At 43.2% G+C, this 24,338-nt stretch overlaps 1 protein-coding gene across 3 annotated transcripts in view; it reads left to right on the forward strand.

The window, feature by feature from the left end:
- Positions 1-2,272: 2,272 nt before the first annotated feature.
- Positions 2,273-24,338, forward strand: part of DUS3L (dihydrouridine synthase 3 like) — a 51,931-nt gene continuing 29,865 nt past the window's right edge. Inside the window, exons 1-8 of one of the 3 annotated variants that reach the window (XM_077490840.1) lie at positions 2,273-2,378; positions 5,482-5,574; positions 7,682-7,964; positions 11,077-11,604; positions 16,035-16,076; positions 17,387-17,539; positions 19,349-19,465; positions 23,912-23,977. In XM_077490840.1, the coding sequence (XP_077346966.1) occupies positions 5,483-5,574; positions 7,682-7,964; positions 11,077-11,604; positions 16,035-16,076; positions 17,387-17,539; positions 19,349-19,465; positions 23,912-23,977 (1,281 nt within the window). In that variant the 5' untranslated portion in view covers positions 2,273-2,378; position 5,482. Of the gene's footprint in view, positions 2,414-5,481; positions 5,575-7,681; positions 7,965-11,076; positions 11,605-16,034; positions 16,077-17,386; positions 17,540-19,348; positions 19,466-23,911; positions 23,978-24,338 lie in introns of all 3 variants that reach the window. The other 2 variants (XM_077490838.1, XM_077490839.1) reach the window with 2 other exon arrangements.

Consider the following 24,338-nt stretch of genomic DNA (forward strand, 5'->3'; position numbering starts at 1 on the left):
ACTGAGGAGGAACAGGAAGTGAGAAATTCAGACAAAGAAAACAAAGAAAAAAAATCATTTAGAAGGGAAAGCGAAGGAAAAGGTAAGTGAACCAGCAATGCACTAGTTTAAAGGAACCTATTTAGAAAATAAAAAACGAACCTTTACAACCCCTTTAAGATGTTGAAGTCACGTGTTGAGGAGGAGTTTGTGAGGCCCGGGCGGTCTGTTCTTGTTTCCTGGATCGAGGCAGTCCCGCGAGGGGTACCGGTCACAGAGCGTTCAATGCTCCACAACATGCTTCTGTTGGTTGGCCCCGATAGACCCATCTGGTCTGGGGTAAGGATCCGTCTGTTCCTGAGTCTCAGAACTGGCTGGTCCAAGGCGCAGTAACTGAGGGAGGATTCAAGGCATTCGGGTGTGCTCTCGGCTTGGAGGGGCACCGCAGCTCGTGAAAGTGATCGGGGAGGACTCTTCGGAGGAGGGCCGACAAGCCGGCATCCTGAGAAGTGCCTGGTTGCTGAGTTGTAAAGGACATTGATGAATCCACACTTTTTCCAGTACTGTCAAGGAGACAGAGAACGTTCCAGGTACTGAGGAAAAAGGTTCCTGTTCACTTTCAGTTACAACTTGTTCAAGGTTAGAGATTTCTTAAGTTATGAATCAACGTGCTGATTGCCATAATCTCTGGCTAGAGATTTGTTCAGCCCTGAAGTGCCCAGCTGCAAGTGGCTACTCTCTGGGTGGTAATAGAGACTTTGTTATACTAGCAGTTCAAGGTGCCCAAGTTTCTTCACTCTTGCCCTCTGTTCCCATATGAGACTGTGTTGTTGGATGTTACCCCTGCAAACAAAAACCTTTCAAAAGGACTTTATTGGTGTCAGCGTCCAAAGTTGTTAGGTATCAACCCTGGGAACCCCTAGACGTGGAAGAACAAGCCAAGCGGAGGTAACCGGTAAGCCCAAAAGGTTAAAGCCGCCCTGCAAAGGGTTATGGCCGCTACATATTATATAGAGCACAGATAAACCATGGGTGGAGCACGCGGATGGAGCGTGGATAAAAGTTCTGTTTGTGTGAAAAAAAAATATAAAAATTTAATTTGGGTACAGTGTTGCATGACCGCTCAATTGTCATTCAAAGTGTGACAGCGCTGAAAGCTGAAAATTGGTCTGGGCAGGAAGGGAGGGAAAGTGCATGATAGGAATCTCCTCCTGCTGACCTCCCAACATTTTGAGATGGGAAGGAGGGACACCTACTAGCAAATGTAGGCGTAGGACACACACCCTTAAATGAGAATTAACCCCCAAAAAGTTAATTAAATCCACAAGGGACTTTTTTTTACCACTACTATTTCTTTATATTGCCTTTTTAAAATTGACAAATGCAGCAATTTAGAAATTAGATGAAAGGTTTAGCTCTGGGAAACACTTTTTGAAAGATAACTAGTGCATTTTATATACAACTATATAGATCAGACCAAAATGAGGGACAAATGAGAGGGACATTGCTCCAAATCAGGGACAGTCCCTCGGAATCAGGGACAGTTGTGAGCTATGCGTCTGTCCTGATACTAACTTCCAGCCTGTCTTATGCCGCGTACACACGAGCGGACTTTTCAACATCCAAAGTCCGACGGAATGATTCCGTCAGACTATTCAATCGTGTGTGGGCTGCAACGGACTTTTGATTCGCAAAAGTCTGATGGACTTTAGAAAATGGAACATGCTTCAAATTTTTCCGACGGAACTCCGCCGGACCCGGTCCCTCCGAAAAATTCGCTCGTGTGTATGCTATTCCGACGGACTAAAACCGACGCTAGGGCAGCTATTGGCTACTGGCTATGAACTTCCTTATTCGAGTCCAGTCGTACGTCATCACGTTCGAATCCGTCGGAGTTTGGTGTGATTGTGTGTGGCCAAGTCCGCTCAGTCGAAAAGTCCGTCAGAACTCTGTCGAAACTCCGGCAGAACTCGGGCATAACTCCTTCGGAAGTCTGTCGGACATAAGTCCTCTCGTGTGTACGGGGCTTTACTGATCCATCAGCTTCAGAACCTTCTTAGTCCCTAACCTGGAGGAAATATGCAGATCAGGGGTTTTGATTTCACTGACTACATACTTGATCTGGGTGGTTGACTCATGAAGTATTGGAGCCAAAGAAAACCAGGGAGCTTGGGTTATAATAAGGGGGACAGTCATGACAGTCTGCATAGGATACGCTGCTTTCAAGCCTTGGTAAGTAAACAGAGCGGAACCAAATGATTGTGGCTTTGTTTCCCATCGGACAGCTTAGAAGGCGGCACTGTTTTCTAATGGGGGAATGCAAAGGACGCTGCACTGGTGTCATTTCCTGTTCCTGCCTCAACGTGGAGAGAGCATTGGTGATACATTGCAGTGGAGACGTGTGTATGATCATTTCTGTGCCTCTGATAGACTTGTGTGTGATGTATTCTGTGTGTTATAGACTCTGTGTGGTGTATTAGGTGTGTTTACATTGTGTTCATTGCTCAGCACAGAGAATGAGGAGATTTTGCTGTTTCATATTAGCAGCAGAAAATCACAGCTGGCATTGGGAGTGTACAGGACTCATATGTCTCCTGTGCATTCTGTATCCTTACCTGTCACATAGGGGTTGATTTAATAAAACTGGAGAGTGTAAAATCTGCTGCAGCGCTGCATAATAACCAATCATCTTCCAGCTTTTTTTTTTTTTTTTTTATGCGTCCAAAGCTTAAAGTGTTTGGGAAGTCTAAATTGCAAGTTATTGCCAGACCCTCTGTTAGAGCCTGGCATACCCCACTATGAAAGTTATTAAAATTAAAAAAAAAGAGCGTTCTAAATACCTGTTTTCAGGCTGGTCACATGACTCACAGCCGCTTTACAGCTCCGATACATGGCTTCTGCCGGAGAGCCACGTTCTCCCTCTGACGTCAGCCAGGCAGATCGCGTGGCTGCTCGGCTCCTCCCGCAGAAGCCCTGTCTCATACATGTAAAGCGGCTCTGAGTCGTGACCGGTCTGAAGACAGCTGTAAATGGGTATTTAGAATGCTCTTTTTTTTTTTTTAAATAACTTCCATAGTGTGGTGTGCCAGGCTCCAATAGAGGATCTGGCAGTGACAATTTTAGGTTTTTAATAATAGTGGCAAGGGGGTGGAGACAGAGAGAGGGAGCTGACAGGCAGGCAGGAAGGAGGAGGAGAGCAGAGGAGACAGCAGCGTATGGCGGAGGGACACACTCAGACCACGGTGGTCAGGGCTCAGTAGCCCTGGTTATCGTGGTCAGTATAGAGAGGTCATACAGGAAGTTGGAGGTTTTGTTTACAGCTTATAGGGGTGTAGACCTTGTGGGCGCATGCCTGATTCATTCATTCAGCATCCATAGAAGCCGAATATATGACTCGGTGGGGGGGGGGGGGGGGGGGGTCATTGGATTTGATTGACAGCAGCGGGAGCCAATGACTGAACTGCTATCAATCCATCCAATTAGGACCCGAGACACCGGCTTTTGCTGATGTGCTCATCCCCGGGATGGGATAGCGGGGGTTCAGGTAAATAAAACGGGGGCTTGGGGAGGCTGCAGCATTACAGGAGGTTTTTCACCTCAATGCATAGAATGCATTGAGGTGAAAAACCTCGAAGGTTTATCACCCCTTTAAAAAACACTTTTTTAATTGGCACAAGCTGAAGTTAGAAGCTGATTGGCTACTGTGTAGAGCTGCACCAGATTTTGCACTTGCCAGTTTTAGTAAAACACCCTTAGCTCCTGTACACACGGTCGGAGATTTCAACAACCAAATCGGTCGGATTTTGTCCATCGGATCTTGTCCGAAACTGTTGCATACACACGGTCGGACAAAGTTGTCGAAAAATCCTTTCATTCAGAACGTGATGACGTAATTTCATTACGATGGGACTACATTCAGGCTAGTAGCCAATAGCTTTGATGTAGGAATTTGATCTGAGCATGCGTGGCACTTTGTCCGATCAGAATTCTTTACACATGATCGGAGTATGTCCTATCGGACCAGTTTGTTGGAAAATATTTCCAACAAGTTGGAAAATTGGGTCTGACGGAAACAGTCCGATGCATACCACACACAGTCGGATTATCCGACAAACCGGTCCGATAGGACACATTCCGTCGGAATCTCCGACCGGATGTACAGGGGCTTATAGTAAATCATAGATCTGTGTGCATCGGGTTTAAGGGATGGGCTCAGGCGTGTTCGCAGTGACACATGCCCGAGCCTGCCAGGAAGCTGACACTGTGCAGCGCTAGGGCTGGGGAAAAAATTGTTTTTAATTGAGTTGCAAGGTCAAATAGATTTAGTTATTTTTTGATTTTTTTTAAAAATTATTTCACTAGGACTGCCGCGGTGTCGGCGCAGGATGCCGTGGACTAGGCCGAAGCCGCGACCTCGCCTAAAAACTCCTGCCCGCAGCTCCCCAGGACTGATTGGAATCGTGAATCAAGTTTTTTTTTTTTTTTTGAGGAAATCACCCAGCTCTATGCAGCGCTAATCACAGGCAATGAGACATTTCCTGATCTGTGCAGCCGGGGATTGGGAAATGTCTCACTGCCTGTGATTAGCGCTGCGCAGTGTCGGATTCCTGGTGGGCATGGGCATGTGGAGCTGCGAAGACGCCTGAGCCCATCCTTAATCAAGTGTATCTCTAGGCAAAACATTTGTGGATGATGTAATGAAGGATTAGCACCTCTTATCAGGTTTTTATTTTTGTACTTCCAATGAGGAGATTCACCCCACTTCCTGTACTTGATGACCACTGTCACCCAGAAACAAAACATGCAAAAGTTGTCGCCAAATGTCCAATGAGGTAATTTGTCTAAAAGGGAATTGACACTCACTTTGGGAGATTTCCTCTAATTTCCTGTTGTGTCTTTGGGACAGGAAGTGAAGGAATGTTTCCCCGATGGTACATAGCTGTAAATCAACTGGCTGAGGTTTAAACAAGTGTTGAGTTCAGCTGTGGATGGAAGGCAATGCCATAATGTGCTAGTATGCATCATATACTAGCACATTATTAAATACTCATCTTGGAACAAAGGCCTGGTCTGTTTCTACTTGTCCTAGTAGAAACAGACTGTCCTGTCATGTATTACTGCCCACTAAAAGCCTAACAAGCAGCCTGAGGGGGTCTTGCACATGCTGCCTATCAGACTTGAAGTTGATGGGACCACACTGCAGTTGCATTGTCTTCGCTCCAATGCTGAAGCTCTGTTTGGCAAAATCAGGCATTCAGATAGCAGCAGTATTGCCTCCTGAATGCCTGGACACGGCTGCCCTACACACATCTAGAAAGCTATCCATGGTGCAGGGGCAGAACGGACTGCCTCCTGCATATAGTATCGCTTCTCATAGTCGCTTCACTTAAGGATCAATGGTTGGCTTTGAATTCCTAAATACCCTCCATATGATGACTTTTCTAGGGGTGATAAAATAATCCTATTGGGGTGTTTGTTAGCTAAACCTGTACTGTTTTCCAGGATGGCAGATGGAGACAAACAAAACAGTGGAAATGGCAAAGCGATCATCGGAACTGAGGATTCTGACCGAGGTGTTGCTGCTATTAAACCTCAGTAAGTATTGAAGAGGTTCATGTAATAAGTAGCTGGGAAGATCCAGGTGGTCATTTTTTTATGTTGCGGGATGGATAATAAAATTTTTTTTTCGATAAGGTTGGTATGGGCAACACTGATATTTTCCTGATCACTTGGTTTGGCAAGGTTATTAAAGAGGAGCTCCAGTAAGTTTTCTGAAAGTTTAAAAGTCAGCAGTTACAAAAACTATTGCTTTTGATAGACACTTACCTGTCCCAGGATCCAGCGAGGTACTTACTTGAGGGGGCACCGGGGATCATCTTTGGTCCTGTCCTTGGTGCCAGCATCTTAACTGTAGGCATCCAAATGTGACAGCATGCAGGCTTCACAGCCAAGTGTCTGCTGCACATATGTCATTTACCGGCCCTTTCCTTTTCTGAATTGGACACAGTGAGTGATCGGTATTCCTCGCTCCCGTGTCTATTGATCACTGACTGGGAATAATACATTCTCCATCTGAAAGGCGAAATGTTGGGGGGGGGGGGGGGGGCGCTGAGCCCTGTAAGGTAGGCTGGACAGGGCCCTGTGATTTCAAATGGCAACCCTGCCTACAGGTACCGGAACTTTCCTGTAACCCACCAGTGATAATACCCACTACAATACAGGGCACTTTCACCCCCTTCCTTCCCAGCCCAATTTTCAGCTTTCATCGCTCTAGCGCTTTCAGTGACAATTGCGTGGTCATGCTACACTGTACCCAAATGAAATGGTTATCATTTTGTTCGCATAAATAGAGCTTTATTTTGGTGGTATTTATTCACGACTCCGTTTTTTATTTATTGCGATATAAGCGCAAAAAAAGCGGAAATTTGGAAAAAAAACAATATTTTCTATTTGAAAAGAAATCCAATAAAATCAAATTTTGTCATAAATTGAAGCCAAAATGTATTCTGCTACATGTTTTTGGTAAAAAAAATTCCGTTAAGTGTATAATAATTGGTTTGTGTGATCACGGACATATGTACGCAAATGATCATGTACATATGTGTGCAGGTGATCACGTACATATGTGTGCAGATAATCATTGAGACATGTGATTTTAGTGGGACATATGTGGGGGACATGTTTTTATTATTGGGGACATGTGTTTTTATTATTTGGGGACATGTATGTTTTGGGGACATGTGTGTTTTGGGGACATATGTGGGGACTGTGTTTGTACTGTGTGGTGTGTTGTGTGTTGACACTAGACTGGTGATCAGTGAGTAAAAAGCTGTAAAAAACAGCTCATACTCACTGATCATCAGCCGGCTGCAGCGATCTGCTCTCCTCTCCTCAGCAATGACTTCCGTGTGAGGAGAGGAGAGCCGATTGCCTAGCAACCGGCTGTTTGTTTACATCACATGACGGCCGTGATTGGACACGGCCGTCATGTGATCAGGAGGGCCAATCACAGAGCCCTCCTGCCGATCTGAGATGTGCCGTGTCCGGGTGACACGAGCACATCGGGATCGCGCCGCTGCGCAGGCACGCGCGCGCGCGATCCCGCTACTTCTGAAGGACGTTCCTGAACAGCCTATCAGGAGTAGACAGCTCCCACCTGGCCGTATATATGCATTGGCCGGGTGGGAAGTGGATACATTATGCTGTCCCCCTGGGGTGACCAGCAAAAACAATAACAAAAGGAACTCCGCAGCAGCAGATAGTCTGCCCGAGATGGTGCTGGCTCTTATGTTACTGCAACGAGGATGCCACGGTTAAATTAGTACAGACCGCCAGCACTCCTGCAAAGGAGAAAGCAAGCAGAAATGCTGGTGTAATGCCTCTTGTACTCCCAGATTACAATGACCATTTATATGGGGACAACTTATTCTTTTGCTAAGCAAAGTGTCAGATTGAGGAGCAGAGGGAGTCTGTTACTGGGAACTCTGTTCATTCTGCCCTGAAAGTTTAAAATTAGCCAGCACTAGCAGATATACTAAGAACAATTCCTCGGTTTCATCACAGATACAGAGCATAGTTATTCTAGGGTTACTATATACAGAAGCATTTGTTTTCTTTAATTTATAGTGGTTCGGTGTAGTAGCCCTGTCCCCTAAATGTACACGTCCCTGTGATACTAATATTTTGTGTATTCTTTCTACAGATATTTAACTAACAAGGAGAAGTTTCATGGGTACCTTGATGCTGATGGTAAAGAAGTTACAGAAGAGCAGTGTAACAAGGCCGAGGAGAATGATGAAAGTAATGATGTCACCGCAGAGCCTGTTGCAAAAAAGATTAAACTGGATGATTCTGCAGAGGAGCAGAACGATAAGACTGCAGAGCACAAGACAGAGAAGAAAAGAGCCAGAGGCCAGAACAAGAGTCGCCCTCATGTCAAATATAACCAGTATGAACAGCAACGGTTGTGTCCCTCGATCGTACAGGTAAGATAAAAGGAAATCATTTTACTGTGAATACAAGGTATGCGTTCTATTCTCTGTGTCCCACTTAGCCCCCCTTTCACACTGGTTTGATTTGTCATGCGATTTGACCTTTTAAATCGCATGACAAGTCGCACCCCATTGTCAGCAGTGGAACCATTCAAATAGCTGACTATGACTCAGAAAAAGGTTCCTGCACTACTTTTTGTAGATTTCATTACGACTTGCATAGACTTCTGTTGTGTGAAGTCGCAAGCAGCAATGAAATCTGCATTGCAAATCGAACTGATGTGTGCGGATTTGAAATCATGCTGAAGTAACACGATTTCAAAGCCACACCGGTGCAAACGGAGATGCTTAAAATCGCACTAGATTAATACAATACATTGTATTACTCAATGACACTTGCAGACTGTGCATTTTGACAGTTGCTCTTGCTATGTTATACCTAGCAATTTCTGGCTGTCATTTTGGCAGTGGGTAATTGCAGATAACAGAGGCAAGGAGACCATTGCAGGGGGAGAGGAGGATGTAGGAGATACACTTTGAAAACAAAAATCTGTAAAAATATAAAAAGGGGGGGGGGGGGGGTGGTGTGGTCAGACTCGATGGGCCACTTGATCTTTTTTTCTGCCGTCACTTTTTTTATGTTTCTTTGTTTCTATGAAGTATTTTAGGCCATAGCTTTTACACTCCAAAGTCCTCAAGTTTTTAATGTTCAAAAAGGGGCTTTGTAGACACACAAATCTCATATTCTCAGGCGGGTGCTGAGAATTAACATTGTAACCAGATTTCTGTTTACCATTACCATTTTAAAACGGCATCCAGCTTCTTTATCAAACATCTTCTTTACTCCTGTGAAGTGTTTCATGTGTCAGATGCTGGAAGGAGTCGGGTTTTCATTGGATATATCTTCTAGCCCCATTGTCCTCTTATCTGGCAATTTGAATGGTCTTCCATGAGCACTTCCACCTATGAGGGCTTGACATATTTACATGAGCCTGTTGATCCTACCAGCAGATCTACAATGTTTTCACTTCCTATAATAGGGTGATAACGCTGTTCCTTCTGTGGCAAAATCCTACAGCGACCTGTCACTCTGCGCATAGCGTGGTGTTTGATGGACATGTGGTTTTTAAATGGGTTAAAGGAAAACAAATTATAGCCCACCTTCAGCTAATAGGTTTAAGCAGATACTCAACAGTTTGAGGAAAAAGGTTTAAGCAGCACAACTAAAAGCTGATGGGTTTTATGTTTTTTTATTTTTAATTTTTTTTTCCCAACCCCTAAAGCTGCCAGGTTAGCTAAAACCAAGTACAGACAAAACTTTATTTTTCACTTCCTGTCCCAGTGAATTCAGAAGAACAGGAAGTGATGTGTTCTCACTAGTGGGAAGAGCGATGGCAAGTGCAGTGGAAAAAAGTTTTGAAACCCCTCTTTTTTTTTTGCCTGTTTTATCCCAGTGACCTACCTTGCCCTAATTTTCTTGTCAGGGTGTTCCTGGCAAAAATTTGGGATACATTTCTCAAGTGAAGACACAGGCAACAATGAAGACTTGACACAGAGCCTAAGGCCAGCCATACACGGTTCTCTGCCGGTTCAGCGGGAAATTCGAACCGAGATTCAAACCGTTAATGGGCAGGCTGAATGCACCAAGTTGATGGATTAACTTGGGTACCAACAGCCTGCCGGATACTCTTGCGATTATTGCTAATGGCTGCTAGCGATGACTGTCTTCTCCTGGAGGGGATGGCTTCCCCCTCCCACCCCCTCTCTGGGCAGGGGAGATTCCCTCATCAACACTGTCTGTGTTGATGGGGGAATTGAGGGAAAAATTTTCCTGGTTTCAGGAAAGAAATTCACTCTGTGTATGGCCAGCCTTACTCTTTCCTACTCTATCCAGAAATAAAACAGAAGCTGTTAGGAGTTGGTCTTTAAAGAGACCCTGTTACCAACTTACAGAATTGCAGGTAGAGGTGCACCGAATGGAAATTTTGGTGTCGAAACTGAAAATTACAGTTTTTTTTTTTTTTCCCCCCACTTCAGCCCCGGAAGAATTTACCCCCTTCCTCACTTTTTGCGATCTGGCACTGTGTCGATTTAACTGACAATTGGGCGGTCACGCGATGTCGCTCCCAAACAAAATTGATGTCCTTTTTTTCCCACAAATAGATTTTTCTTTTGGTGGTATTTGATCACCTCTGCGGTTTTTATTTTTTTTGCTCTATAAACAAAAAAGCAACCATTTAGAAAAAAAAACGCATTATTTTTTACTTTTTGCTATAATAAATATCCCCAAAAAATATTTAATAATTTTCCTCAGTTTAGGCCAATACATATTCTTCTACATATTTTTGTTAAAAAAAATCACAATAAACGTTTGATTGGTTTGCGCAAAAGTTATAACATCTAAAAAATAGGGGATCGTTTTATGGCATTTTTATTGATATTTTTTTTTTTTTTTTTTACTAGTAATGGTGGCGATCAACGATTTTTGTCGGGACTGCGACATTATGGCGGACACATCGGACACTTTTGACACATTTTTGGGACCATTGGCATTAATGCAATGCTAAAAAATTGCATTGATTGCTGTAAAAATATCACTGGCAGTGAATGGGTTAACCACTAGGTGGCACTGTAGGAGTTAAGTGTGTCCTAGGGCGCTTATTTGAATTTTTTTTTATTTACTACCAAAAATATGTAGAAGAATACGTAATCGGCCTAAACTAAGGGGAATTTTTATTTTTTTTATATATATTTATTTTTGGGGGATATAAAAAATAATGCGTTTGTTTTTTTGTTTTTTTCAAAATTGTTGCTCCCTTTTTTTTTTTTATAGCACAAAAGATTAAACCGCAGAGGTGATCAAATGCCACTAAAAGAAAGCTCTATTTGTAAGGACAAAAAGGACGTCCATTTTGTTTGGGAACCACGTCGCACGACCGCACAATTGTCAGTTAAAGCGACACAGTGCTGAATCGCAAAAAGTGGTCTGGTCTTTGGCCAGCCAAATGGTCCGGGGCTTAAGTGGTTAATCGTCCCAATGTGATTTTATCATTCTCTGTATAAAATGGATTGTATCATAACGCTGCCCATTTCTTTTTGAAACTAGGAATGTGCCAGCAAGTGCTTTTTTGGTGAGAAATGTAAGTTCTTGCATGACGTGGAGAAATATCTATCAGAGAAGCAGGAAGATATCGGTCCCAAGTGCCATCTCTACGAGACATTCGGCAAATGCATCTACGGCGTCTCATGCCGCTTTGCCAAATCACATTTGGGGGAGGATTTCAAGAACCTCATCAACCAGGAACTGGTCAAGCAGTGGGAAGGTAAAGCCCCGGTTAGGAACGGTTTGGACAAAGGGCTCCAGATTCAGCTGCGGAAGAAGAAGGTTCCGTTTGACAAAAGTGACAAGTTCCTGAAACTTTTGAACAAATCCCAAAAACCTACACAGGTCAAAGGTGATGCCGAGCCGCCTCCTGTGACAACGGACAGCTTGGGTGATCAGCTGATTGCTCCTCCCAGCACTGATTGCACTAAGCAGGTTACAGGTGATGGTGAAACGAAAACGGTAACAGTGACCTCAGGAGCTCTAACCGATGAAGATATTATAAAGCTTAGACCTTGTGAGAAGAAAAAGGTGCTTATTTATATTGCATATGTTAAGTTGATGTTTATATGGTAACCTGGTAGCCCTGTTGAAAGCTCATCTCCAAACAGAAAAATACACATTTGAAATGCATGTATGTAAACGTATTTCCTTGCCAAAGGATTTATAATTCTTTGCAGCCAGTCCTGTGATCCAGGCACTCCTACCAGACAGCAGAGCCCAGTTAATGACCTCACTTTTACAGTACAGTCCTCAGTTGAACGGTACAGCTTTGTCACCTCCCAGCCCCCAGTCTGCTGATTGGACAAGGATCATCACCCCACTGCTCAGATCACCATTGTGCTCCCTTCTGTCAGCAAGCTCTCTGTGTTAGAGTAGGGGCACAGTACAGCTGAGTAGATCCTGATTGGCTCACACTGATGACCTTCTCTCTTAAAGTGTTACTAAGCCCACAACAGTAAAATCAGTGTGTGTATGCAGTAAAGCATGCTTGTTATACTCACTGTGAAACCTATAGTATATGGTATATCCAGCCTTTTCTTTATATGTCAGTGATGAACACCGAATACAGGTTTATTGCCCCCACAACAAAAAATAATCAGATGGCATCTGCATACTGTGAATGCGTGAGATGTATGGTCAATTCTGAGTTTATGTCTACATTCTTCTATACACAGAGGGTAGAGAGAAGAATCTTCCCACCTTTTTTAAAATGATTTTGTTGCTTTGCAGCCTGAAGCGAAGATAGACACTGGTTTTTGTTTTATCCAGCTCTATTTACTCAATGCAACGTATAACACCAACATGTCAAGAAAAAATATAAAAAAACAGAATCGATGTGTTGAAAAAAGGATCGCCCCCTTGTGTCTAGTATTTTGTTGAACCACCTTTTGCTTTAATTACAGTGTTTTATTCTGTTGGGATTTGTCTCTATTAACGTTGCACATCTAGACTTTGCAATATTTGGCCACTTTTCTTTGCAGAACTGCTCACGTTCAGTTAAATTTAATGGTGACCGTTTCTGGACTGCAGTCTTCAAGTCATTCCACAGATTTTCAATGGGGTTTAAGTCTGGGCTCTGACTAGACCATGCAAGGACATTCAACTTTTTCTCCTTATACCACTGTGTGGTCATTTTTGCTGTGTGCTTTGGGTCATTGTCATTTAGGAAGGTAAACCTTGTTCCCATTGACAATTTCTAGCAGAGGGCAGCAGATTTCCCTCAAGCATTTGGTGGTATTTTGCCCAATTCTATCCTGACAAGTGCTCCAGTCCCTGCTGCAGAGAAACCTCCCCATAATAGGGTATGACCGCCTCCATAACAGGATATGACCACCTCCATAACGGGATATGACCACCCTCCATAACGGGATATGACCACCCTCCATGCTTTACTGTAGGAATGGTGTTATTTGGCTGTTGAGCTGTATTGGATTTCTGCCAGACATATTGTTTGGTGTTGAGGCCAAATATTTCAATTTTAGTCTCCTCTGACCATAACATCTTTTTCCATGAGTCCTCAGAATCTTCAAGGTGCATTTTGGCAAAGCTCAGTTATTACTTCATGTGGCCTTTCCTGAGGAATGTTTTATTTTTTTTTCTTGCACCCTCCCATACAAGCCACATTGGTGGAGAATTTGTGTTATTGTCGTCGCATGCACACAATGACCATTCTTTGTCATAAATTCCTGCAACTGCTTCGGAGTTGCTGTTGGCCTCTTGGTAGCCTCTCTGACCAGTTTCCTCCTGGCTCTTTCATCCAGTTTGGAGCAAGGTCCTGATCCAGGGAGGGTCTTTGTTGTACCAAATACGTTCCACTTCTTATTAATAGACTTCTCTGTGCTTCTAGGCATTGATTAACCACTTCCCACCCGGCCAATGCACATATACGGCTGGGTGAGAGCCATCTACTTCTGATAGGACGTTCAGGAACGTCCTTCAGAAGGAGCGGGATCGCGCGCGTGCCCGCGCAGCGGCGCGATCCCGATGTGCTCGTGTCACCCGGACACGGCGCATTTCAGATCGGCAGGAGGGCTCTGTGATTGGCCCTCCTGATCACATGACGGCCGTGTCCAATCACGGCCGTCATGTGATGTAAACAAACAGCTGGTTGCTAGGCAATCGGCTCCTCCTCTCCTCACACAGAAGTCATCGCTGAGGAGAGGAGAGCGGATCGCTGCAGCCGGCTGATGATCAGTGAGTATGAGCTGTTTTTTACAGCTTTTTACTCACTGATCACCAGTCTAGTGTAAACACACAACACACCACACAGTATAAACACAATGTCCCCACACATGTCCCCAAAACATACATGTCCCCAAATAATAAAAACACATGTCCCTATTAATAAAAACATGTCCCCCACATATGTCCCACTAAAATCACATGTCCCAATGATTATCTGCACACATATGTACGTGATCACCTGCACACATATGTTTTTCGTAAAAAAAATTCCGTTAAGTGTATAATTGGTTTGTGTGATCACGGACATATGTACGCAAATGATCACACAAAACAATTATTATACACTTAACGGAATTTTTTTTACGAAAAACATGTAGCAGAATACATTTTGGCTTAAATTTATGACAAAATTTGATTTTATTGGATTTCTTTTAAAATAGAAAAAATAAAATATTGTTTTTTTTTTCCAAATTTCCGCTTTTTTTGTGCTTATATCGCAAAAAATAAAAAACAGAGTCGTGAATAAATAACACCAAAATAAAGCTCTATTTGTGCGAACAAAATGATAAAAATTTCATTTGGGTACAGTGTAGCATGACCGCGCAATTGTCACTGAAAGCGCTAGAGCGATGAAAGCTGAAAATTGGGCTGGGAAGGAAGGGGGCGAAAGTGCCCTGTATTGAAGTGGTTAAGTCTTTGACATATTTTTGTATCCATCTCCTGACTTGTCTGTCCACAACTTTATCCCAGAGATCACGATGACGGTGCCTTGCTTCAGGTACTGAAATGCTCCAGGAAAGCTCTTTTCATGCTGAGCTAATCAAAATTACCACAGTTGAAAGTCAAATGGCTTTGTGTGCCATTGAAAATGTGATTAGCTACACCTGATTGAGTCTTTTTTTTTTTTTAGGTGATCCTTTTTTCAACTCCAGTGATTCTGTTTTTGATTTTTTTGTATTTATTTCTGTCATGTTGGTGTTATATGTTTCACTCGGATGTTACAAGTTAATACAGCTGGATAAAACAAAAACTGTGCGTGTCTTCACTTCAGCCTGCAGAGCAACAAAATATGATTATATTTTAAAGGGGGAGATTTTTTTTCCATACCCTCTGTGTATAGCAGAATTTAGGCAGAAATGACCATACATCTCACACATTCACTGTATGCAAATGCTATCTGATTATTTCTTTGTGGGGCAATAAACCTGTATTCAGTGTTCATCACTGACATATAAAGCGAGGCTGGTTATACCACCTGAATGGTCAGGGCATGGACAAAGAAGGAACTAGTGCAGAAAGGAGGGAAGGTGCCCAAAGAGACCTGATCCCAAGACCACACCATTCAATGGTCTTCTTGTCATATTTTTAATGTTAGAATGTGCCAAAAGTTTGAAATTGGCAAAAGGTCTCGTCTGCAGGCAGGCCAGTTAAGCACCCAGACTCTTGTATGACACAGCCATGCTGTTGTCATAGATGCAGTATGCGGTTTAGCATTGTCCTGCTGACATACGTTTTTACACAGCGTCCCAAATTTTTTTAAATTGGGGTTGTACATGCCACACCTTAAATACGAGTGTAACATGTTCGAAAAGGTGACTTTACCCTTTAATAAAGAAAGGAAGGGACAAGGAGACTAAGGCTTGGCCATACAATGTTCTAATCTCGGCTGGTTCAGCAGGAACCAGGTGAGATTTGAGTCATTAATGTTCCCCCAGCTGCCCCCGCTGGGAGAAGACAATGGCCCGGCAGGAGGGATTCCCACATTAACCAATGCAACCCGTGGTTGTAGGAAAGAAATTTTACTCTGTGTATGGCCATCCTAACTCTTTCTGGCAGTTATGAAGGTTTTTTTGTAAAGTACATACTTCTGAAAACCCTTTACTCTGCCCCAGGGCAAAGCTGAAGGCCTTAGTGGTGCATTATTTAGGACTCTTAATGCCACAATAGAGGGCTCCAATTTTGTCTGATTCCTGCTAAATTGGACGAATTTCAAACAGTGGGCCTGTTTTGCACCACCCGGCTCAACAAGTTGGGTAAAACATGATTGGCCAAGCAGTAACTACAACCTATCAAATGTAGTCATTGTTCAGCAGCAGCCGCAGCAATCCTTGATAATCTAGCAGGTTATTTCTGATCTGCACAATACTTGTCTAAGCTATTACCAAACCCTAACATTTGTTGTAGGTATATATGTGTGTTGAGTATTGGTACAGCTGTTTTTATTGTCCTTTATTTATTTTTTTTAACATATTTGTGATTTTGTTTACCTTCAGATTGATTTCCGAAATAAACTGTACCTGGCACCGTTAACCACAGTGAGTATGCCAACATGTGGCTTTTGTTTGAAAAGTGGTCTAACATTTTCTCATTGCCCCTTGCAATCAAGCAGCTTCCAGCTGTCATTTCTGCAGCACAGAATGTAAAAGTAAAGTGATTGTAAAGTGTTTTTTTTTTTTTTTAAATAACAAACATGTTATACTTGCCTCCTTCTATGCAAGCAGCCCGATCCTCCTTTTCTGAGGTCCCCAGGCGGTGCTCCTAGTCCCTCTTCTCGAGTAGAGGGGCTAGGAGAGCCACTTTCCATGGGGGCACTCAAGTTGGCGAGCTCCCGAATCCTGCTGCTGCTTCTATTGACACAGTAGAACTCGATCCCGGCTCCCCTGCCACTGGATTTGATTGACAGCAGCGGGAGCCAATGGCTCCCGCTGCTATCAATCTCTCCAATGAGGACCCGAGACATGAGCTGGAGCTGCTGTGCTCGTTCTGTTGCTATAACGATCAAGCTTAAGTAAGTAAAACAGGGGCTCTGGGGGGATGCTGTAGCATAAAAGGTTTTTTACCTTAATGCATAGAATTCACGTTTGTGCAACTTGTCATGCGACTTTGGACCTCATGTTTCCAAATGAGTACCGTTCATATCTGTGCGACTTAAAGTAGTTCCTGTACTACTTTGGTCTGACTTTCATGAGACTTGAAGGCCATAAACTTCAATGTAAACCCTTATAAGTCACATGAAATTCGCACCTGCATGATATACATGCAACTTCTGGGTAAGCTTTAAAGTGTTATTAAACCCAACAGTAAAATCAGTTTATATATGCAGTAAAGCCTACTTGTTATACTCACTGTGGAACCTAAGGGGTTAATCCTCTGCATTGTGTAAAAAGGCTGTGTGATCCTGTCTTCTCTGATCCTCCCCTTCTTTCACAGTCCCCAATCCATTTCCTGATAATATAGAGCCTTGAGGGCACTGTACACATCCTCAGTTTGGTGTGTATTGCTAGAGAGTTTTTTTTTTTTTCTTGGGAGGGTGCATGTGATCAGCACTGTCAAAGCCAGAGGATCAAGGGTCCTGCAGCCTCATAGGACAATCAGGGGAGAATGAAAAATCCTCCTAAAAGCTTTAACCAGACACTGATAGACATCACAAGACTGATATATACTGCTGATGAGAAAAGGTATTTAGCAGTTTATATTTACTAAAATAATCGTATTTTAATGTTCTGTGTACTATGGGAGACCAAATATAGTGAATGCAGGGTCTTGGGTTTAGTAATACTTTAATTTGTGTTAGTGAGATTGTCGTGTAATACTGACCTGCTTGTGTTCTTTGTTCTCTGTACAGTGCGGCAATCTCCCATATAGAAGAATATGCAAGCGGCTTGGAGCAGACATCACATGTGGAGAGATGGCCATGTGTACAAACCTCCTTCAGGGTCACTCGTCTGAATGGGCGCTGGTGAAGAGGCATGACAGCGAGGACCTCTTTGGAGTACAGGTCTGTTATGGTAAACTAATTCTATTCATGCAAGGCAAATACTCCAAAATTCCAATAAGGGGGGTCTTCTTATTTTAGAGTCTGTCCACCCAAATGTAATATTTTCCCCAAAACTCAACTTCAGTCTTTCCTTCAATTTTGAACAGATGTATCGGCTCATCTCTTGTACTAAAAATGCTTACTTTGATTTCACTGCACACTGTGAGCTTCTTACAGTATTAATCGGAAGCTGCAGCACATCAGATAGAGCCCATCTCATTTCCTAGGTGGCATCCAACCCTTTATGTCCTTGCACTACATGGTTTTGGTAAATCTTAAAGGAAATCGGACAACAAAAGTTGTATAGTATGTATGTATGGGGTCTTAAAGTCAATGTCAGTGGGTTGGAACACACGCCAAACACGGATCAGCAACATCCTGTTTACTTTAATTGAGTGCAACACAGGTCAGAGGCTGTGTTTGACCTTCTTTGCATTTTTTTTTAGGATGCATCATACCCTATTAACCTCCCTGGCGGTATGATTCAGTCTGGAATTAGGTGCTGAAAGCATTACAAATATTTGCATGGAAATCTGGCGTTTTATTTTGTAGTCCTGTAATTCTTAGGAATAACGCTCTTAAATCTCTTCAAACCAGAGTCTAGCAGACATCCCGGGTATGATAAAGTTTATAATTTAATAAAGAATAATAAAAATTATTCAATAATGTAATCAAATCCTAAAACACTGAAAAGGGACACTTTTTGGTTGCTATGGACAATCTCCAAATTCCAGGCAGAAAAAACAGTATTTATAATATAAAAGTGCATGCAGGGCACTGCACAGACCACTAGGGACAAAGGGGGTGTGTATTTTTTAATACAGCACTGTAATCTGTAAGATTGCAGTGCTGTGTGTGTTTTGTGTCTTTTTACTTTTTTGAATTTGCCGCCGCTCTCCGCTCCCGTGCGCCGTAACGTCGCAGGGAATGGAGCTCGGCGGCATTCAGCACTGTGAATCGAGCGGAGGACAGCTCGATCACACAGCGCGGAGGACATTGCTGGATCCAGGGGACAAAGTAAGTAACTCTCCCTGTGTCCTCCCCTGTATCCAGCGGTGCGATCCCGAATCTGGCTCGGGGTTACCGCTCCTGCTAGTAAATTCCCAACCCGAGCCAGACTCGGGATTACCGCTAGGGCGGTTAAACTGCATTTGAACTGCAGGCAAAGCAGGTCAAATGCTGATAACTGCTAGAGCTGTGCCGCTCCAGGTGGGAATGATTGCTCCCTTCAACCATGTGGTGCAGGTCCAGTCCGCAGCCTGTATAAGAGCCAATGGTTCAAGAAAGGTTGACCGCACTCCCAGGTATGAAGCGGTGATAATTGATTGAAGCTAAAAATCCATCAAGATACATCATAAGACATCATGTGACCTCTATGCAGGCATGGCAAGGTTAACGCATTTCACGAATCAAAGTTTGCTTAATTGTAATTTTTAGATTATGACTAAGCGAACCTTGATTTATTTGTGAAACGCGTTAATTTTGCCATGCCTGCATAGAGGTCTCATGTTGTCTTATGATGTATCTTGATGTATTTTTATCTTCAATAAATGAATTATCACTGCTTCACACCAGGGAGTGTGGTCACCCTTTCTTGAACCATCAGGTCAAGTGCGGCATTTTCCATTCAACCAGAAAATGCAGCTTTTGACTAGAACAACCTGGGACATGAACCCATAGACCCAGTATTGAGTTTGTGTCCTCTTATTTTATTTTTTTTCTAATGTTTCTAAAATATATCTTATATTTTATCATACAATATAATTGCAGCTAGAGGGCTCTTTTCCTGACACCATGACTAAATGTGCTGAGCTGCTGAACAGGACCATCGATGTGGACTTTGTGGATATCAATGTTGGATGTCCGATAGATTTGGTGTATAAAAAGGTAAACTTTTTTAGGAATAACTTTATTAATTCTAACAAGGCGTGCTTGTTACTTGAATGTATAATTCAAACTGGCGGTGTTAAAGGGGTTGTAAATCCTCGTAGTTTTTCACCTTAATGCATTCTATGCATTAAAGGGATTGTAAAGTGATTTTTTTTTTTTTAAATAACAAACATGTTATACTTACCTCCACTGTGCAGCTTGTTTTGCACAGAGTGGCCCCGAACCTGCTCTTCTGGGGTCCCTCGGCTGTCTCGGCTTCCTCCCGCAGGTGCTTCTCACGTTCATGCGAGCTCCCTCGCATGGTGAGAAGCACCTGCAGGCGCGCTCCCGCGATACAGCCAGTGGCTATAGCCACTCGCTGTATCACACGGCCCCGCCCCCCGGCGCTCTGCGTCAGTGGATGTGATTGACAGCAGCGCGAGCCAATGGCTGCCAATCAGCGGCCGGGCTGAACGGTGGAAAGGACGCCGGGGGACGAGCGCAGGACTTTCGATGGGGTGAGGTAAGTAAAATGGGGGGACTGGGGGCGCAGGCACTGTCAGATGTTTTTTCACCTTAATGCATAGAATGCATTAAGGTGAAAAAACATTTACCTTTACAACCCCTTTAAGGTGAAAAACCTTCTGTAGTGCTGCAGCCCCACAATGCCCCCTTTTTTATTTTCCTGAACCTGGTTTTCTTCTCCCCAAAGATGAGCACACCAGCTCTAGCTGGTGTCTCATGTCCTGATTGAATAGATAGATTGATAGCAGCGCAGCCATTGGCTCCCACTGCTGTCAATTTAATCCAATGATGCGGGGGTCAATAGACGCAGAAGCAGGACTCGGGAGCACTCCCACACAGGTGTCCATAGGAGAACGCTTCTCTGATGGGTCACTCGATGCGGGGAGGAGCTACTAGCACCACTGAGGGACCCCAGAAGAGGTAAATCGGGGCCAAAACAAACTGCACAGTGGAGGTATGACATGTTTGTTATTTAAAAAAAACAAAAAAAACACGAGGGTTTAGTAACCCTTTAAGCTTTATTGCAAAATGGATGGATGTAATAAAATCTCTGCTGCCTAGCTTGAACTGTCGTTACAAAATGTATTGTAACAAAAGCAACAATGTTCCTTATCATAACTTTACAAACCGCTCGTTCAGCCAGGACCTGTAAAGCCTAAGTCCATATCACCTAACACTTAAGGCCCCTTTCACACGGGCACCATCAGTTTAGCCACGTTAAAAATGTATCAGTTCTTATCCGTTGCTTCATCCGTCTTCTCTTCAGTCAATCTCCGTTTTTCATCCGTCTTCCGATCCATTAATATCCATTTTCATCCGTTAATGTACACGTTTACATCAGTGTTTTTCGTCCGTTTACAGCAGTTTCTGTGCCTTTAAAGAAATTACTCAGAAAGCATTGCTCCTCCCATCCTACATTGCCATGCGTGAACAATTTTATGACTACTTTCCATCTCCATCGGGAGAAGTTCCATTGGCAGTACCAATATAATATAAATAATGCAGTGCAAATTTAAATGTATTAATTAATTTGGTTATTTCATTGTGTTTTGATAGCATAAAAAGACACAGAAGCACATGATAGGTTTGAAACCGTTTTAGTATTCTGCATAACCCTTTTTAAATTTAAAGGTTTTTTTCACTTTGTTTTTTTATTTGTCAAACTGTGAACTTTGAATTATTTCTTCAAAACGGATCTTAGCTGATTGGACGTTGACGGACATTGTCAGTTAATATCTGTTTTGACGGATCTGGACATAGCCTTGTATGTTAAAAAAAACAGCTAAAAACAGAAGCGGAGGTTAATGGATGGCCATCCGTTTGCCCATAAGAATGTACTGTCCGTTGACGGATGGAAGAAAAACAGATAGACGGTCCGTCCGTGTGAAAGGGGCCTTTAGAGTTTATGTAAACGATCACCTTGTAAAACTACCCATTCATCAGTTTAAGACCCCTTTCACATGGGGCAGATCCACTTTGACAGACAGTTTTCTCACCGGGGATCGCTGCATTGATCCCCGCTGAGCAGGCGGATGGCAGGGTCCGTCTCCGCTCACTATGCTGAGATGGACCTGTCAGAGCCCCGCTTTCCTCTATGGGGCGATTGGATGATCCCATCAGACCTGCTGGACGGATGGCAAACGTATCGCCATACATCTTTTTTCAGTAGGTCTTGTCGGATCAGGTGCCAGGTGGGTGTCAGTAGACATATATCTGCTGACATCCGCCTCCCCATAGAAGTCAATGGGTAGCCCGATTGTAACCGCCTGTCCGTTTTTCCAGTGGATGCAATCGGTCCGATCGTGTGAAAGGGGCCTTAAATAGAAATGAAAAGCAAAACATTTGTGTATAGATGGAAAAACAAATTATAAACATTTATCTTCTGCATTTTTATAAGTGATCACATTCCCTGTGATCTCGGCTGCATTAGAGTTGGGGGAGGAGAAGCAGCAACACACTGATCTTCCCAATGAAAGGCTGTGGAGGGGGGGTTCAGGACAAGTCTGATCATTGGAGGAGAGAAGTTCTCAGCATAACCAGAAAACTGGACTTTGTGATTATAAACCCTCACCTTGTAAAACAAGCCATTCAGTTTATTATAGAAATGAAAGGCAAAACACTTTTGTATAGATATAAAGAAAAATAATAATTATAAATGCCTCTGTTCTCGGTGCTTAAAGCGGAGTTCCACCCAAAAGTGGAACTTTCGCTTTAAGCACTACTCGCCCCCTGACATGCCACATTTGGCATGTCATTTTTTTTGGGGGGGGGGAGAGTCTGTACTCTCTCTTTAGTGGGACTTCCTGTCCCACTTCCTCCATCCTGTTCTCGGCCGCCTAGGCGACTCCTCCTCTCGCCCTAGGCAGCCCCTCCATGCCAGCGATCTTCTGGGACAACTCAGGTCCCAGAAGAGTGGCTGGCCAATGACAGAGCGTAAGCTGTCACGGCCAGGTGTCCACAATATTATTGGAGGCGCCGGGGAGAGGAGCGAGGCTCCAGATGGCCGCATCGCTGGACCGTGGGACAGGTAAGTGTCGGTTTATTAAAAGTCAGCAGCTATGTTTTTTTTTTTTAGCTGCTGACTTTTAATAAACTAAAAGACGGGTGGAACACTGCTTTAAGAATTGGGGGAGCAGAAGCAACAATATACTGAGCTTCCCAGTGAATGTTTGTATATAAGGGACGGTGGGGGAGGGGGGGGGGTCAGGACAAGTCTGATCATTGAAGGAGAGCAGGCAGATTTCCCAGCACAGCTAGAGAGCTGACCACGCTGTGTTCTCCTGCTTAGTGTGGTCCGCTTTTATTAGGAAAGCAGAGGGACTGTCAAGATCACCAGGGATTTTACACAAGGGAAGCAATACAAAGAGAACAGCAGACTTTCTCATAAAAGTACAGTAAAACCTTGGTTTGAGAGCGTTTTGCAAGACAAGCAAAATGTTTATCGTAATTAAATTTTGACTTGATATACAAGTAGTGTCATGTCACAACTCAGTATAAAAGAGAAGAGAGGTGCCTCTAAGTGTAGCAATATGGTTACATTTAATGAAGGTCCAACATTTAGCAACTTACATGGTTTATGATTAAAACTGGCACATCTAAGTTATGTGGGGTAAAGTTGTTCACATAGACCATCCCCCGCACCACCATCAAAGTTGTCACTTCCACGCTGTGCTCCACGAGAGCTTCGAGCCCTGCTTTTAAATTGCTACTGCAGGGTAGTCTTCCCGGTCATGATTGCAGATTGACAGCGTGAGAGCCCATGGTGCGGAGGGCGATCCATGTGGACAGCTTTACCCCGGATGCCTGCATACTTAGATGTGCCTGTTTTAATCATCAACCATGTGAGTTGCTAAATGTTGTACCTTCATTAAATGTAACCATATTGCTACACTTAGAGGTGCCTCTCTTCTCTTTTATACTCTGGAGCTCCTGCTGGATTTTGCTTCTAATCCCCTTGTGGAGGCTTCCATTTGTGGATGGACATTTTATTGTTACACAACCCATCACATTGCTATAATCATTTTTTATGGACTATAAACTGAATGATTTATGAATACATGGTTGTGGACCTAATCATTTGAGTTTCCATTATTTCGCTTTTGATATATATAAGTGCTTTGGATTACAAACATGCGTCCGAAAACGAATTATGCTTGCAATCAAGGTTTTACTGGTACAGCAGGCACATATGAGGAATATAAAGTGTTGGGTTTACAATACTCCTTAAATAGTTTTGCTTGGGCCACACTGGCTCAAATACACTATTTGCATAATTTGGTTATGCAGTCGCTATCAATACTGTAGCTGCATACAGTATGAATTGCTTGTGTGTGTGATAAGTATGGTGTGTGCGCTATACCAGGGTAAATGTACTATGGTTTTGTACTTGTGCCCAAATATTTCTTGGTTCCAGGGCTTGAATGTTTTCTTCTTTCATAGGGTGGTGGTTGTGGATTAATGACGAGAACGAATAAATTTGAACAGATTGTGAAAGGAATGAATTCGGTAAGTGCGTGGAGGAAGTATATGTGGATAATAATTTTTTCTCTTTCTATATTGAAGGGTGCATGTATATAAAAACATGAATTCAAGTAAAAGGGAAGACATGATATCCTGTATACAGTTTGTAATAAATTACTTCCTGAATACTGTGGGGTTTTTTTTCTTTGTCAACTGCAAAGCTCTGGCACTCTCACTGCGGCTGGTGGGTGCTTGAAAACCCTGAAACTATTGACACTGGCGGGGTGATATCTCAATTTCCTAATTTTCAGCACTGTTATAGGATCCCCTGCTGCACAGAGAAGTGCTGGAGCTTTGCAGTCAGTGAATGCATAGGAAACTAAAAGAAAAAATAGTTTTTAGGAAC

Source organism: Lithobates pipiens, unplaced genomic scaffold (assembly GCF_037356315.1).
Source record: "Lithobates pipiens isolate NorthernLeopardFrog02 unplaced genomic scaffold, aLitPip1_a1.2 Scaffold_19, whole genome shotgun sequence".
In the NCBI taxonomy this organism is placed as follows: Eukaryota; Metazoa; Chordata; class Amphibia; order Anura; family Ranidae; genus Lithobates; species Lithobates pipiens.